Below are 17,396 nucleotides of genomic sequence, written 5' to 3' on the forward strand. Positions count from 1 at the left end.
GTGGGAAAATTGCAGCCCATAAAACACATGCAGATTCCAAATCCCCCTGGCAGTCTCCGAAAGCCACCCTTTGCAGCTGAAGCCCTTGAAGGTTGGCCACAACTGGATAAAAAGGCAAACTAGAAGTAACATGACATCATTTTCATTGTGGCACATTAGGAAGTGAAAACTGGCCCCCACCCTGGCTTACTTCAACAAGATATAAACTCAGAACCAGGGTGTTTATAGTGCTGGAGTAAAAATGATACATCTGGAACGACTGTGATTTGAAAAGGATTTATATGCACAATGTCACTAAAAGTTTCAGTGCACACTAACACCTGAAGAAGACTTTATGGGAAATGGTTTATTTCCAAAATTTCTGTTGTGTTTCTGTTGCACTACTATTTTGGAATATGTTTGTATTAGAATTATAGAGTTGGAAGGGCCATCCAGTCCATCCCCCTGCCATGCAGGAATACACAGTCAGAGCACTCCTGACAGATGGCCATCCAGCTTCTCTTTTAAAAACCTCCAAAGAAGGAGACTCCACAGTTTTTTGTGGGATTTTTGGGCTATGCAGCCCTGTTGTTGAAGAGTTTCTTCCTGACGTTTCGCCAACGTCTTTGGCTGGCATCTTCAGACTCCACCACACTCCTACACATTGTGTTTCACTGTCAAACAGCTCTTACTGTGAGAAAATGCTTCCCAATGTTCTTTCTGTTGTGTTATATATAGTGTATCAACTCTTACACTGTTTAATCTATTATATTGTGTGTCGAACATTCCATACTTACAACGTCAAATGGTCCCTTACAGTACCGGTATATGCATTTTATACTATTGTGTGTGGTGGTGAGTGCTTTGTCACTGTCGCTAGTGTTATCTTTTCTTATTTTGTTTCATCATAGCCACTGTAGGAAACAGAATGCTTGACAAGAGTTGTTTTTTATCTGATCTACCAGAACTCTTAGGTTTAATTTGCCTCTCACAAAGGCATTTTCTGCTAGAAACAGAGAGGCAGCAGCGCTGTCCAGGAGGGAAGTTGTTCTTGGAATATCCTTCTTTGCTACTCATGCCATTGTTTGTGTGAAGGTAGGAAATGGCATATACTGTATCCACTGTTCCAACTGTTTTATCTCTTATTTCTTCCAGTTAATGAAATTATGCTTTTGGCTGATCATTGCCAAAAACAGTCAGCCCTTCGTATCCATGGCTTCTGCATCCATGGATTTTCAAGACTTCTGCTTGAACTCCCCCACCCCCAAGTTAATATAAAAAGCAAACCTTGCTTTTGCCATTTTACTACTCATCATATATATAATGGGACTTGAGCATCTACGGTTTTGGGTTCCACGGGGGGGGGGGGGGGGGGGAGGAGTTCTGCAACCTAACCCCAGGAGGTAGCAAGGACCCTGTGTATGATGAACATCTACTTTTTAGCTGCTCATATACTTCATTCATAGCTGGAAGCAGGTATTGAGGTCCTACTGGCACTGACATTAGCTTTCAGCACCAACTTAAAACATGGCTTTTTGCTAAAGCCTTTAGGGGTCTCATGCTTTTACTGTTTTGTATTTACAAGTGGCTTTTACTGTTTTAACAGTTCAGCTTGATTTAACTGTAAGCCAGCCCTAATGTCTTTGACTATAGAGTGGAATATAAATACTTGGCAGTATAGTAGATTGCTTTGAATGCTGGACAAGGATACTGGGAGACCAGGGTTTGAATCACCGCTCAGCCACAGAAATCCACTGGGTGACCTTCAGCAAATCACACTTTCAGAGGAAGGCAAGGGCAGAGTTTGAACAAATTCTGGTAAGAAAACCTCGTGATATGTTCACCTTAGACTGAGTCTCCATAAGTTGGAAACGACTTGAAGGCAGAGGATAGCAACGTACTTTAATAAAGATTGTGTTAATAGAGCCAAGGACATTTTCAGATGTTTTAAATTGAACAACTTTTATGTCTCTACGTGAGTTCTCAAATGAGTGAATGACCTAATTTAGTCAGCTTAATCCAGTATTCATATACTACATACATGTGTGCATGTTGAACTCCATAAGATGAACTTCACCATTATTATAAACTGTATCGCAATTGTAGGTTCAAATATGCCCCTTTTCCTGGCAAGGCTTAAGTTACTATTTTGTGTCTCCTCTGTGTGTTGCCAAAGCCATGAGTCCAAAGCAAACATGCTAAGGGGGGGGGACCATTGCACTCAGTGAGACTGCTTAAACATGTTTATTTTGAATTATTGGGCTAAAATACTTTCAAGATGCTTCCTAAATTCAGGAAGTTTATATCTTTTTCAGACTTGCTGAGCATAATATGCTTGGTTTTATTGTTGTCACTGGGAGCTGCCGTTCATCTCAGTGAGCATTTCGACTGAAAACAGAATATGATTTGCAAAGCAAATAGCCCAGTGGTTTTCTTTCAAGTGGTGGCATTAGGCTGTCACAAACCACAATGTGAACCTAGGACCTTTTCATATTTAAATTCAAAGCACATAGTGAGAACTGAAATGGCATCTGTAAAAGCCTCTGAAATGCAGGCTGTCTTTGTTGCTGTTTAATGGAAGAGAAAACATGTATCTGAAATTTTGCCACCTTCTACTGTTTTGTATGTTTGGAACATCTTATTTAAATCAGACTACTTTGAACGCTCTTTTGTTTATAGAAGTGATGTCTTTAAAGTCAGACTTATGTATTGAGAGAGTGTATTTTGCCTCTCATTTCCTGTATATCATTTCCAGAAGTATTTTAGTAAAATATATGTTGCACAGCTTTCTTTTCACTGATTTCAATAGCAACTATAAATTTCAGGTCTTATATTGTTTTGCCTGAAGCTATGACAGCATCTCATTTAAAATCTTATAAAGAGAGAGTACTATCTGGTAAAAACTTAGCTTGTTTTATTTTACTAATTAATAAGATTTTTAAAAAAGAAAAAAACTTGATTTCTTTCCAAGATGCAGAGGACTCCATTTTACCAAAAAAAAAAAAAAATCCTAGAAGTACTTGTTTTTCAAACATTGTATATGCACATGTATAAGTCTAGAAATTTTAGTGGGAAAGTGTCCCCAAAAACCTGGGTCGACATATCCACAGGTCAATGTGAGTATTATACTTTAACACTTATCCAGAATGGAATCATCCCCTTCTCTGAGTGAAGTGGTGAAAGGTGAGAACTTAGTCCATTTTGGGAGAACACGGTCCTAAAAGAAGCACTGACCTTTTCTACTCTCTCCGCTGCAGCATTGCTTCTGGTCTTCTTGAGTGCCTGACTGGGAAAATGGCAGCAGAGGAAGCTTTTTGGCGCATACCCTCAAAGAAGTACCAAGAGGAATTGGACTTTGAAAGATTTGAATAATACATTTTTGGATGTTTGTCAGCTTCTCTCAATTAAAATTGGGCACAATACTTATCCCATTAAAGTTAAAGGCTCTATTCACTGATAACATAGTTTTCATTTGCTTTGCTTTGCCTTTTCATCCTTTTTTGACGTGTGTGTTTTCTTAGCCCAGCCCTTACCTGGTTGGCTTCCTCACACATTGCACAACTGCCATTTACTGTAGTTCCCTCCTTCTCATCCATCCATCTTTTAATGTCCCTGTGAGAATTCTGCAAGTTCTTTGATATCATTTCCCTTTGCTTCATCCTTTACAGCGTGTGTTACGTGTCCTTACATTTTACCTTTGACTTCTCCACAGAGCATATAAAAATCCATAATTTTATGCCAAAATCTGGGTCAATTTATAGTTAAGTATATACTTTAATCAAGTTATTTTGTAAACATGCAAATTCACATTTTTAACTTACCAATACTGTTGCTCAGGTCATTCTTGGGGGGGGGGGGGGTATAGCTCATATAATTTGGCCTCTACGGATTGGCAGTTACCTAGAGTGGTGGTAGGATCTCTTTCTCTAGACCAGTAGTCCCTACCCTGTGATCCGTGGACCTCTGGGGGACTGTGTTTCCCAACAGAGTGTTCCATGAAGGCTTGAAGAAATGTTATGAGCTTGTTTACTCCCCTCTCCTGTCACGTTCTGTGTGATGTACCCCTCCTCTCAGAAAACTCGCTCCTTTTAAATTTCCTCCCACTCCTGTCCACTCTGGTGAGAACAGTTTTTGTGCAACTCTTTCCCCATAAGACCCACACCTAGGTTTCCACTTACTGTTGGAGGGGTCTAGACTGATACAAAGTTGGAGGGCAGGTGAGACTCCATGGGGTTTCCTTTATACCTATCATCTCAGATAGTGATGGTCTACTCCAGCAGTCGCTACAGCATTAAAATGTGGTGTTCTAGTAGGTGTGGGTACTTAGAAGTTAATTGTGGTGATTTGCCCTCCCACGGTGCTGGTGTCCTTGCGAGAGGAGGTAACATAGGCCTCGTACAGACAGGCCAAAATAAAGCTGCTTCGGATCACTTTGGAAGTATGCTGTTTAAATGACGTGTGCGTCCTGAAAGTCCGGAAGTCACACCAAAGCCACGCTCCAGTCCTAAGGATTTAAACAGCATACCTCCAAAGTGACCGAAGCAGCTTTATTTTGGCCTCTCTGTATGGGCCAAATATATGAATTTTTATTGGAAGAAATATAGAGACCACACACATGCAGATAACTCATCCAGACTACTGACATACAGAGCTAGCCAAATGGAGGGCCGAAATGCAATAGCAGACTTAAAGAATCGGCAAAAAAGTAGAACTGGCATGGTCCACGAGGCTTTTGCCCTTTTTGATAGCAGTAGATGATATAGTCTAAAACTGCTTCCTATATCTTGCAATAATTGTTGGAAGGTATAGTGGATAGTTTATATATTAAGCTCAGCAGCAGCATGTGATGCAACAATATATTCATCGGAGCTTCTGGTAATTAAACAGGATACATTGGTAAGATAAAATATGGCTTACTTTATTGTTACAGGTGATTCATCTAGCTTCTAGGAAAGTAAACAGAAAAACTATACTGTGGTAAAGGGATCTCTATAGTAATAAGAAAACGTTCCTCTGAGGAACAGCCTCATAGCTACGTCTATCTTGGACCAAGGTAGGAAGAAGAGAGAGTGTTTGCGAGAGTCATAAAGCTCTTAACTTTTAGTAGAGGGGGGGGAGATGGGAAGTGACCTCTTTACATTCGCACTGACCAAATGACCATAGAGATATAAACAATACAGACAATAAGGAAGTCACCCTTCCCCGCCTTCTTAATTCCATAGAAACAAGCATAGATACAAGCATTGATGCAATACTCCAACAATAATAACATGATTGATTCTGGACATAAAAGTGATCCTCAGATTTTTTTCGGTGAGACATTTAATAATGGGGAAAGGATCCTCTTTATAGGAGAGCTCTGTTTATGCAAAGTTTTTTCTGGGGGTGCTTGCTTGGCACCCATGTTCAGTGACATCCAAACACCAGCCTTTTTTCATGCCTTGGTTGTACAGTAATTTGTATCTGCTGTTTATCTTGACTAGTGCATATGTTTGATTGTAAGCATTTTATTATAAATTGTGAATTTATTTGGAAATAAGTGCATAAAAGGATAAAAACAACTCACTTTCTTTTTCTTACTGTGACCAAGGGGCTATATGCACGGACCAAAAGGTCTGTTTTGCCCCTGGCCTGGTGACGACAGAGGATAACTATCCCAGGCTGGAAACAGCTAGACCAAATGCCATTTCTGTGGATCTAGTCCAGCCAGCCCTTAAGCCAGGTTTAAATAACTGGCTATTTGTTTCTCACAAACCCCACTGTGACAACCAATAGTTTAGATAGCAGCACTCCCTCTTACCTGCCACTACTGCTCTCTTTGCAGGCCTAAGTTTTAGCCTGTGATGTCACGGGGAAGTACCTAGCCGCATATGTAAAGCCGGGTGCACCATTTCCTCCTTTATTCTGTAAAGGTAGGTCTTAGTACGCCAGGAGAAGGCCAACAAGAAGGGAACCATTCTGGCCTTCCTGGGAAGGGAGTCTAGGGGCAACCATAGAAAAGGCCTTCTCTCGCGTCCCCACTACCCGTGCTTGTGATGGTAGTAGGTTGGAGAGAAGGACTTCTCTAGAGGATCTCAGAGCCCAGGCTGGTTCATACTGGGAGATATGGTCTTCCAAATAGGGTGGACCTGAGCCATAAAGGGCTTTATAGGTCATAACCAGCAATTTGAATTGTGCCCAGAAACGAACTGTCAGCCAATGTTTTAAATTACTTTGATGGTGAAAGGCTGATGAGTGCTGTCAAACATGATGGAGGACACTGGAACAGTCATATTTAATCCCTCTTTTGACCAAATTAGCTTTAGGTTTTGATTGTTTTGAAATTATTTGAACTTTTAACTACTGTTGCAGCATATGTTGTTTCTGGATCACTCAGTGACAAACCAGATCATGTTGCTGCACATTCTGTCAGTCACCTGGAACTAACATTGTCAGTCTACATTTGGATGTTTAAAGAGAAAGTTACTTGTTTTGTGTTAAGTTTCAATTTATAAAGACATTTCTATGGTTACAAAGTTACTAAATTGAAATTTGCAAGACTTGTCAGCCCTTCAAAGTTTTCCAGACTAAATACAAATTGCCCAATAATCACTTACCTCAGCTGAAGTCATTTCTGAGATCTCTGTGTTCGTAATGTGTAAGCATCTGCTTACAGAATGCTCTGGATCTAATGTGCTTCTCCAGAGTAGGAATCTTGCTTGAGGCTCAGCCAGATTCCGTGTATGTTTTAGGATCTAGGTTCTCAAACTGTGGGGCATGGTCCCCCACAAAGAAGTGTAACATTTTCTCAAGGGGGATGCCATCCTCAGGTGCTCCAGAGACGGGAAGTGCTTGGAACACTTTTTCAGCATCCTCAGAGTCAGACTGCATGACAGGTGGTCAGAGAGGAGGAGAAGGAAGTGAGTATCAGGGTGTAGTGGGAAGGCTGGAGCTTACTTCTGTGTGTATGGCAATGGGTTGGAGCAGAGATCACCCCCCCCCATTCCTCCTGACGAATGAACTTGGGGGGAGCAGCGATCCTGACAACTATGGTAGGAAGGTAAAAAAATAGAGTTAGCTTAAAATTTAGTTTCCCCCAGTAAGTTCAGTGGGGAAATCTCAGAGCTTGAGGAAGGTTGAAGGAAAGCCTCTTTCGTAGGAAATGCAGAATTGTGTTGGGGCAGTGGGAGAAAAAGGGTAGAAAATAGAGGTGGCTTAAAACCCAGTTTTCCCAACAAAATCAAGAGGCTGCTTCCACACTGCAGAAATAATCCAGATTTATCACCACTTTAACTGTCATGACAGTGCTGTGGAATTTTGGGAATTGTAGTTTTGTGGGATATTTAACCACCCCCATTGCAACAACAAGAGAACTCTGGTGCCACCGCAAACTACAGTTCCCAGGATGCCATAGCGTTGTGCCGTGGCAGTTAAAGTGGCATCGACCTGGATGATTTCTGTAGTGTACAGTACATGTAGTCTGAGAAATCTGGATTTTAAGGGGGAAACTGGATTTTAAGACACCTCTATTTTTAACCCCTTTTTCTTATGAAGAATTGGTGGCCAGCATTTGCCAACACCAAGGCTTTCATGCTTCAGGAATGGACCTGACCCAACTGCAGCCTGCCTCTCTGTCCCACGCCCCCAGTATGCTTGTCTCCTCTCCTCTAAGTATCTCCATTGGTACTCCCATTGAAAATAGTGAGGTTTGCTATTACCTGTGGCTTCACGTTTACATGGTACTTCCAGGAACGTATCTCATGCAGATACAGATATAGTGGAGGCGTGCCACCTGTATTCTAAAATTTTAGTATGTACTCTGTAATGAAGAAGAGATGCTATCTAAATGAGGGATCATTAGAAGCCAAATATCTTTAAATGAGAAACATAACAGGAAAATTTAAAATTCACATTTCAACTGTTAATTTTTTTTTCTGCTATATGCCTTCAAGTTGCCTGAGACTTAATGGCAATATTAGAATTGGGTTTTCTTGGTAAGAGTTATTCAGAGGGGGATTGCCATTGCCTTTCTCTAGCTGGGAAGGTATGACTTGCCCAAGGTCACCCAGTGGCTTTCCATGACTGAGCATGGATATGAATCTGGTTTTGTGTGAAAATATGGGTTCAGAGCACACTGTATTACTTTTTCACTCTGAAGACCAATGGTGGTCCAGAGGCAAGGTGTTGAACAGTAATTTTGAGCTGAAATATGAGGTATTCCACTTTTTGCTTGCGCAAAATAATCCAATAACGGAGTTTTACTCTAACACAAATTTTCTTTTGAAAGTGATATATCTTCTAGATATATTTGAAAAAAATAAAAGTTGTGAACAAATCTGTTCAGAAAAAATGAAGCAACCATACTTCACTAGAATGATAAAGTTCAGGTATTTTTAAAAAAAAAAAAACAACCTACAGCTTTGGAGAAATGGTTTGAAAAGTAACATTTTGGAAATGGTTTTTACTCTTGTCAACATGCTTAAAGAAACAGACTTTCAAGTACTTCCCTCACAGCTGGAAAGTTATTTGCCTGTTATTTCTAGTCATGTTCCGAGAACATTTTAAAAGGTATTTTTATGAAAACTTTGAAGTACTGAACTGGATAAAAAATCCATTTGAAAATTCACTACAGCCAATATCATTAAACATGACTGATCAAGAACATCTTATTGATCTACAGACTGATGCTTTTTTAAAAAATAAAATTTAAAGAGAGCTCCTTGTTGGAGTTTTGGCTTAGTGTTCAACAATATCCAGCATTAAGTAAAAAGACTATAAAAGTGCTTGTAGTGTTTGCAACTACCTGTACTTGTGATACTAGATTGTCAGCTTTGTTAGCTATTAATGGTAAATACTGTGGAAGACTTCACATCACCAAAGAACTAAGAGTAGCTCTTTCTAAGGTTACTGCTTGTTTTGTTAAACTTTTTGCTTAGAAAGAAGCACATGCATCGCCTCAAGTAGAAACATTGTGTTGTGTTTGGTACTGAATTTATTAAAATAAAAATCTTCTAATTTGAACAATGTTATTTTCCTATAAAATTTTAAAGTATGACCATATATATATAAATGTGTGAATGAAAATATGCAAACTAAAAACAAAATATTTCTATTCATATATTGAGAAAGGGTGATGATATGCACATCTAGATGGAGAGGCTGAAGAGAATGTCTGAGAACCACTGTTTTAGGGTACTGTACTTAGAACTGGTGGATAATCATGAGTGTCTTTTCTGTGAGGGTTTAAGTTTTGGAAACAGGACATAGTCATATGGTGTAATATCTAGTGAGTACAGTGGATGGTCTATCCACTCAGACCTCCAGTTCTTCAAAATAACCATCATCTTGCCAACCTTGTGAGCAGGTCATTGTCCTGCAAAAGAATATCTTTCCCCTGCTTCGCTTGCTGTTTCTCCTTCAATGCCTCCTTGAATCAAAACAGCAAGTTAGAGTTAACTGTTTGGTCCTTCTGATGATAGTAATCAAAATACTTTCCTTATCCCAAAAAACTGGCCATGACCTTACCTGCTGATCTTTGAGTCTTGGATTCTTTTGCTCATGGAAAACCCAAGTGCCACCACTGAAGGGACTGTTGTTTGAGCTCTGGATCATGTAACCATGTTTCATTAACAGTGACAAGTCGATCCACAAAATTATCACTAGCTTGCTCAAAATGCTGCAAAATCAATTTAAAGGTACCCTTTCAATTTTGTTTCTAGTCAGCATTCAAACATTTCAGCACCCACTTGGCTGACACCTACTACATAGCAACAGTTCATGAATTATAAACCCAATGCATTGCCGGGATATCTCTAGTATCTCAGCAATTGTTTTAGCTGAGATTTATTATTATTATTATTATTATTATTATTATTATTATTATTATTATGCATTATTTATATAGCACTGTAGATTTACACAGCGCTGTACATATAAATAAAATCGATAAAAATGAAACCTGCCAATGGTGTACATTCTACAAAATACATATATAACAACAGATAGTAATTCAAGATAGAATTAGATAAAATAAGGAGGCAACAGATTGAGAACATCTGAGATCAAATAAATAAAATATCAGATAACAATCAGATACAGTCACACAATGCCTGGGAACACTTCCCTGAACAATATAGTTTTCAACTCAATTTTGAAACTGGTTAAAGAAGTGATGACCCTTGCTTGTGGGGGAAGGAGGTTCCAGGAATGAGGGGCAGCAAGTGAAAAGGGACAAATTTGGGACGGGGCAGTGGAGAGCCTGGGCTGAGACAGCAGACCTTGACTGCCAGAATGGAGGGTACAAGTGGGAATGTAGGGAGAAAGAAGTTCAGGTAAATAAGGAGGGGCCAGAAGCTTATACTGAATACGGAAGGGGAAGGGGAGCCAGTTAAGGGATGATAATAGAGGAGAAACATGGTCAGAGCGACGAGCGGATGTAATGATGTGTGCCGCTGAATGCTGGACTGAAATTAAAGGATGGAGGTGAGAGAGAGGAAGTCTTGCCAGAAGGAGTTAACAATAATTAGTTGCGAGACAACCAGAACATGGACCAAAGTCTTGGCAGTAGAGGACAAGAGAAATGAATGGATTTTAGCAATATTGTAAAGAAAGGATCTACAGGCCCTGGCAGTGGCCTGGATCTGGGGATTCACCATTCTGCCAAAATCCAGTCATGAACACACTCAACAATTTCAGAAGCTGGCACTGTTGAAGGCCTCCCAGACTTTCTTCTTCATTCTTAAAATCTCCATGCTGAAATTTGGCACACCATTTCTTCACAGTTGAATATGATGGGCACTTGTCACTCAGTGTTTGCTTCATACACTTATGGATTTCCATTGGAATTTTCTTCTGCAGGAATAGGAACTTCATGATGGCCCAGAATCCAACACTTGAGAATTCCACACTTTCTGTTAACATGGTTCAATCAGTGATCTGAAACAATTCAGAAATTAGAACTACAATCTTTCACATTGGCAGTTTACAATACAAAAGAATGCTCTTTCAAGGTGCAGTAGCAAAATTAAGCTCAGATTTTGGGAAATAGATCAGGCCAAAAACTTTTCAGCACCTCCTCGCAGCTGATCATATCAAACTTTTATTTGTTTTTTAAAGACTTACTGTTAGACTTATTACATTTGAGTCAAAAATTTTAAGCAAAGTAATTTGAATTTAATGCTAGGCATGTTTTCTGAATTTATCTGTGTTCTGGATTATATTCTGGTTCCATCATACAATAGGATATATGTGAGGTGCTAAGCGATTCATTTTATCATTTTGGAAATCTCTGATTTCCACTTAAGATTCATGTCTGGGTGATAAAGAGTTTGAACTGGAACCATACAGGAGTGAGACAGTAGCTTATATTAACTTATTGGCATATGAAAACTGTATTGCTCTAGACAGCAACAGTCTTTGTGATCTAATGATTCTGATGTAACAGCCTTTGTGACGTACTTTATATCTAACTGCTTTGCTTGTTCAGTTGGCACAATAAAGTTAGCTCCCTTCTCATCCCCTCCCCTACCCCTCCTTCCCTTTCTCTCTTTCTTTCTTTTTTTTTTGTTTTCTTCTCTTGTCTGTTATCATCTTACTTACCTGGATGAAGGCTGGAAGCAGAACTCATACCTACTAATTCACAGAGACAAAATTGCTAACAGCAAGGACTATTTTCTTCTGGATAATTTTGTACCATCAAAAAGATAATGTATTTACTTTTATGCATTTTACTTTTATTCTAAAACTTTTTATTATGTCTATCAGTATATTAAGGGTTTTAAGAGAAATGGAAAAAACTTTTAGGAACTACTAATGGAAAAACAAAACCTGTGGCCGGATGTAGGGAGGAATTACAATGAAGGGAGGAAATATAGATACTCAATAAATAAATACGGTATTTTTCTGTCCTGGTTTTTCTCATCTTCACTCTGAATGAGCAATAAGTAGTTTACTTGAACTAAAAATACTAAAACTTGTTTCCCCCCTCCTTTATTGCACAGTTGGAAGGAAAACACTAGGATGAGCGATAACATTACTATCTGCCTTCAGAACCTGAGTGAGTAGTTATTGCAACATGTTTAATATTTTAGCTAAAATTAATATGCATTTTTAAAATTCCTTATTTAATGGTTATGCATTTTGCCTATTCAGATTGATGCAACAATGAGTGGATTTTTTCTGATGCCTGCAAACTGTGATTCCCCAATGCTGTACCTAATATTGTTGTTGGTGCTAATACTATCCTACCTATTTGTATGTTTTGGGAATGTATATAATCAATTCCTGAAATAGTTACTGCAGTAGTTATTAACAGTTGGGTTGGCACAACAGTTACCTTAGCTTCTTCCAGGGATGTGAGGACAAATTTAATGTACAGTGGTACCTCGGGATACGAAATACCCAGCTTACGAATTTTTCGGGATACGAATAAATCCCATAGGGATTTATTGTTTCGGGTTACGAAAGTTTTTTCGGGTTACGAAAAAACTCCGGCGCTGTTTTAAATGGAGCCGCGGCAGAGCCGCGGCTTTTTTCCCCATTAGCGCCTATGGGTTTTCGGCTTACGAAGGCTTTTCGGGTTACGAAATTAGCCGCGGAACGAATTAATTTCGTAACCCGAGGCACCACTGTATTGGTATTGTAAGATCTTTTGGAGAATAATGCAGTCAAGTAAATGACATATAGGTTTTGAGTGGTGACTAAGTAAAAATGTTAAGTAATAGTTTATGGTTACCCAATAAACATTGCCATGCATTGTGGAGTCACCCATCATCTTTTCTGACCCTTGGCTAAAAACATACATTCAGTCATTAGACTAAACAACCTGTCTATTTCCCATCATGCAATGGTATTTCAATCATAAGATATTTCATCCTCTTTATGTTACTTTCTCTGTATGTGTTACCTTTCCTGCCGAACCTGATCTTATTTACATTCACCACTAGTTACAGTTTCTTTGTTTCAAGTACTTGAAGAAAAGTAACTGAAATCAAAAAGATATTTCATGAATGGGGGAAATATGCTGTAATTCATTCATTATATGCATTGCTTAAATGTTCACTTTAGGCTTTCTATAAATTCCCCTGATCATCTGACCAAATTACTTTTCATATGCTGCAGAGGGAAGACATGTCATCTTGTCTTAAACAATTTTAACAAATGACAAGTTCATACCAATGTGTGTGTTCTCCACCAATGCACCTGCATCCTGTTTTCAAACAAGAATGTCAGTCTTTATGCAGAAATGTAGCCAGTATTATTATATTTGTTTATATCACACCCTTCTCCCAAGGCTGGTAGCAATTTACTTCTTTGCTCCTGGCAAGTACTGCTTTTATGATGGTTGAAATAGCTGCATCTCATTGTACAGTGTGCCCTCCCCATACATGGGCTTGCCATCTGCGGACTCAAGCTCATGCAGACGGCAAGCCCTGGGCATTAAAATGGCGCACATGCCCTGGAGCGTGCAGCTATAGCAAACAACGGGATTTGCGGTCCTCCCATATGTGGGGGGGGGGAGGTCCAGAATAGTTCCTCCATGTATACAAAGGGTCCACTGTACAACTCAGATAATAATCTATAATAGGGGTTTAAAAAGTCAAGATGATTTGGAATTGACCCCGAGCCTGGTCAAAACTGCCCACTTTTAATCTGTAGCTTGTACATAATGTGTCTGCATGTAAAATATTGTGTAGGCCTGGTTGCTCTAATAAACATCTAACAAAAATGATATTTCATAGTAATTAAATGTCATAGTAGTGGAATTGGTATTAAATTGTTTTTCACTTTTAGCCTGTGAATTCTGTCAACGGACTGATGACTGTCCTGATAAATATGGAGAAAAAAGGACTTACGAGGACTATAATCTCACTGTTCATTATTACTGTGTGGTAAGTACTTTATTAAATCTATAGAATTATGGGTTACTATAACACAACTAGCTAAGTACAGGAAAGCTCTGTATCAATAAAACTATCACCTATCTCCCATTGTATGCTCTTAGAATAATATATGCTGGACCTTTTCCCTAAACCCAAATAATTTGGGGGGAAATGTATTCATGTAAAGCTTGCCTTTCAAATTCCAAATCTGCGAAAGGTTCTTTCATTTTGAATTCCTAAGGAAGCATTATTAATTCAAAGTGCTTCTTCTCACCCTTGCATTGGCTCACTCCCCAGGTATTCACAAAGATATTGATACCATCAGTAGTACGTCTCAGACAGACAGGAATTCATCCTTTCTTATACAGTAATAGGATATTTTTCTGTAGGCCAAGATAAGATGCAAGGCAGAAAGGAATCATGAAGGGAACCATTCCTTATCTACAATCTCATGAGTTCTTTCTGAATTACAAGGAGTACCGTTTGAAATTTACAAAGCATTGAACACATTTAAGAGCAGACATAGGAACTTGAGGAGCAAGTTTGTTTCTATGGCCAGAAAGGAGAGAAAAAATGTATTAATGTTGAAATCTTCAAATGTTACACTTGGGTGACACTGGCTTGAGAGCAGTGCATGCAAAAGGCATCTATGAGTCTTGGTGGACCACAGGCGGATTATGAATCAGCAGTAGCATGTGGCAGGTAAAAAAGCCAGTGTGATTCTAGGCTGCATCAATAGGAGTATAGTGGAAGGTAATAGTATCACTTTATTCTGCTTTGTTTTGAATTCACCTTGAATACTTTGTCCTGTTCCATCAGAAAGCAAAGGCACCATGGTCTCAGCCACCCCTGAATAACATTTTGGATTTTGTAGCATTTAAGATTTCTGGTTTTCAGATGAGGGATACTCAGCCTATAATATGAAACCAAAGCTAGGTATTACTGAATAAGCAGAACCAAGCTTGGTTTTGCCTGTTCCCCTCTTTCTCTAGCAACCCATGAGGATGGACTAAAGTACCCACTTCCATGTTAAGCTAATTAGAACATAATCAGTGCATTACACTTGATAAATTTCTGGTATATTCATTAATTTAAGCAAGGTAAAATGAAACAATGGTATATGATTCTGGCTTGTTAACAAAAGAGGCTTGCTTATGTTTTTTTTAACCTTTGCATCCAAGAGTACTGTAGCCTGAGGCACTGTGTTAATAAAGGACACAATCTGATCCTGCAGAGCACCCCTGTCAATAGCTATTGAAAACAAAAGAGATACTCAGAAACAAAATGTAAGTGTGGAGACTAAATGGAAGTGAGCAGATCCCTACTTGTGTAAGGAAAAAAGCAAGAAAGATGCAATCTCATTAGGGAAAACCTGGAAGCAGAAGGCCTTCTGAGACCTGTTCCGCTCAAACCAGAACATTGATAGAAGCGTGATGGAGAGCCTGCAAAGCCATTGGGTGAGGGAGCACCCGGTGTGTCATGGCCAAGGCATGCTCTATCCACCCAGCCCAAAGAGGTCGGTGAGCCCCAGTTGAATTCAGTGGGAATTGGTTCAGCGTGTACAGAAACAGACTGCAAGTGTCATGTAATCATAGGAAAAAGTATCATGATGAGTGTGAACCATCAGTTCATCAAAAAGTTCCTGTTCGGCTTTAGTGCAGCCAGACCTCTTCAGTTATTCAATACTGTAATACATTTTCTGTTGTGAACAGTTGATACAAATATATTCTTGTGTCAATTGTCAATATGCCTTTCTTTTCATCATAGTTAATGTCTAGTGGGATTTGGCAAAGAGGTGAAGATGAAGAAGGGTTTTATGGGTTTTTACCTGAAGACATCCAGAAAGAAATTAATCGAGCTGGAAGACTGGTAAGAATATATCTTGAATGTTGCATCTATTCCAGTAGTTTGTTTGAGGAGAGGGGTGTGGCCCTAGATATATACAGTGGGCCCTTGCCTTAAGCGGGGGATCCATTCCCAACACACACACACACACACGGCAAAAAGCGTGTATGCTTGAGCCGCATTGGATATAATGGGACTCGTGCTTGTGTAGCAGTCATGCGCGCGCACCCTTCTCTCATTTGCTGCGCGGCTTCAGCATAAGCTGAAAGCCGCCTATAGCAAGCCCACATATGGTGCAGGCTCACTGTAATGCACTAAGTAATATTACAACTGAATTTCAATTTGCTAATGCTTTCCTTAAAAGTTTGCAGTGTTTCATCATCAAGGTAGATATTGATAACATGGCTTTGAATTAAGACATTTCTGTCTAGTTTAGCAGTAACGTTTATCTCATACTTTGTCTGGTAGTATGAAAAACTCCAGGACATCAAAAACACAGTTGCAGTAAACTAAGTGTTTTGCATTTTTGCTTTGTTTTGTTATTTGAAGGAAAAAGAGCTAAAGCCACACCTTCTCTGATCCCACAAGTGTACACTTCCACCATCGATAATAGAAATACTAAACATATATGGTGGGTGTCATGAGAAAGAACCTTGGGTACTTCAAGTGTGAATCTTAATGTTGCTATTCAATTACAAAAATTGTTGTAAATTAAAATAATGGGAAATTAGGAGCAGGATGCACCCTCTGGACATCTGCTGGCAAAGAGTAGAATCCAGTGAGTGAGGGAATCCTCCTACAGGAATGTTGCAGATCCCTGTTCATCTTCAAAATCTGCTTCAAAGGGCTGAGACACCCTTGAGATGTTTTGGGGGCAGCTTCAAGATCTCTCTAGAAAAGAAAATGGAAAGGATATTCTACTGTACTGGCACTGTGGTTGGATTGAGGCCTAACATTTTGTATAATCAAAGTAGCTAGGGTTCTTGATGCAAAGCACTAAAGAAGATAGGCAATCATGAATAAATAATTTGTGCAAACTGTGAGATTATTGTATTATTTCACAGTTGACCAAATAAGAAAAGAGACACAAATGTTTGAATTGCAATAATGCAAAATTTCTTACTTTGACAGTAAATAATGGCAACATTACCAGGTTCTATGTTTTCCCACTTACCTATTTTACTTTGATAACAAAGGAGAAGGTCCTATTGTGTTTTTATCAATTCTTTTACAATGGCAGTCCCGTGTGCATTTCCCTCAATGTAAACTTGGATGTAAAATAACTGTTTTCATCTGTATCTTGTTTCTATACTTTGAAATGATTAGAAAGCTTAATATTTGCATTAAAATTAGCTATTCTCGGGATGGCAGGTGGAGCAATCCACCGTGTATGGGTTTCCCAGCATGCCAACCTGACCAGGCAGTCTTAAATCAGAAACAAGAAAGATTGGTAGGGTGCTGGGCTACTTCAGGCTAATGTATTCTTTCTTTTTAGAAATGTAGTATTTGTAAGAAAAAGGGTGCTTCAATTGGTTGTGTGTCATCCAAATGCAAACGAAGCTACCACTTTCCTTGTGGGGTAGAGAGAGGATGCATTTTCCAGTTCAAGGACACTTTCCCGTAAGTTTTTAAACTCTTTTCATTAGAGTTACATGAATTAGTTTAATTTCCAGGGAAATAGCTGTGTTAGTTTGTTCCAGTAAAAAAGACACC

At 39.1% G+C, this 17,396-nt stretch overlaps 1 protein-coding gene across 4 annotated transcripts in view; it reads left to right on the top strand.

Moving 5' to 3' along the window:
- Window positions 1-17,396, top strand: part of G2E3 (G2/M-phase specific E3 ubiquitin protein ligase) — a 95,912-nt gene that overhangs the window by 65,569 nt on the left and 12,947 nt on the right. For 2 of the 4 annotated variants that reach the window (XM_042446153.1, XM_042446152.1), the window contains 4 exons: window positions 11,958-12,013; window positions 13,750-13,847; window positions 15,606-15,707; window positions 17,179-17,303. In XM_042446153.1, coding sequence (XP_042302087.1) covers window positions 11,977-12,013; window positions 13,750-13,847; window positions 15,606-15,707; window positions 17,179-17,303 — 362 coding nt within the window. In that variant the 5' untranslated portion in view covers window positions 11,958-11,976. Of the gene's footprint in view, window positions 1-4,495; window positions 5,033-11,018; window positions 11,666-11,957; window positions 12,014-13,749; window positions 13,848-15,605; window positions 15,708-17,178; window positions 17,304-17,396 lie in introns of those variants that run through there. The other 2 variants (XM_042446151.1, XM_042446150.1) reach the window with 2 other exon arrangements.

Source organism: Sceloporus undulatus, chromosome 1 (assembly GCF_019175285.1).
Source record: "Sceloporus undulatus isolate JIND9_A2432 ecotype Alabama chromosome 1, SceUnd_v1.1, whole genome shotgun sequence".
Lineage (NCBI taxonomy): Eukaryota > Metazoa > Chordata > Lepidosauria > Squamata > Phrynosomatidae > Sceloporus > Sceloporus undulatus.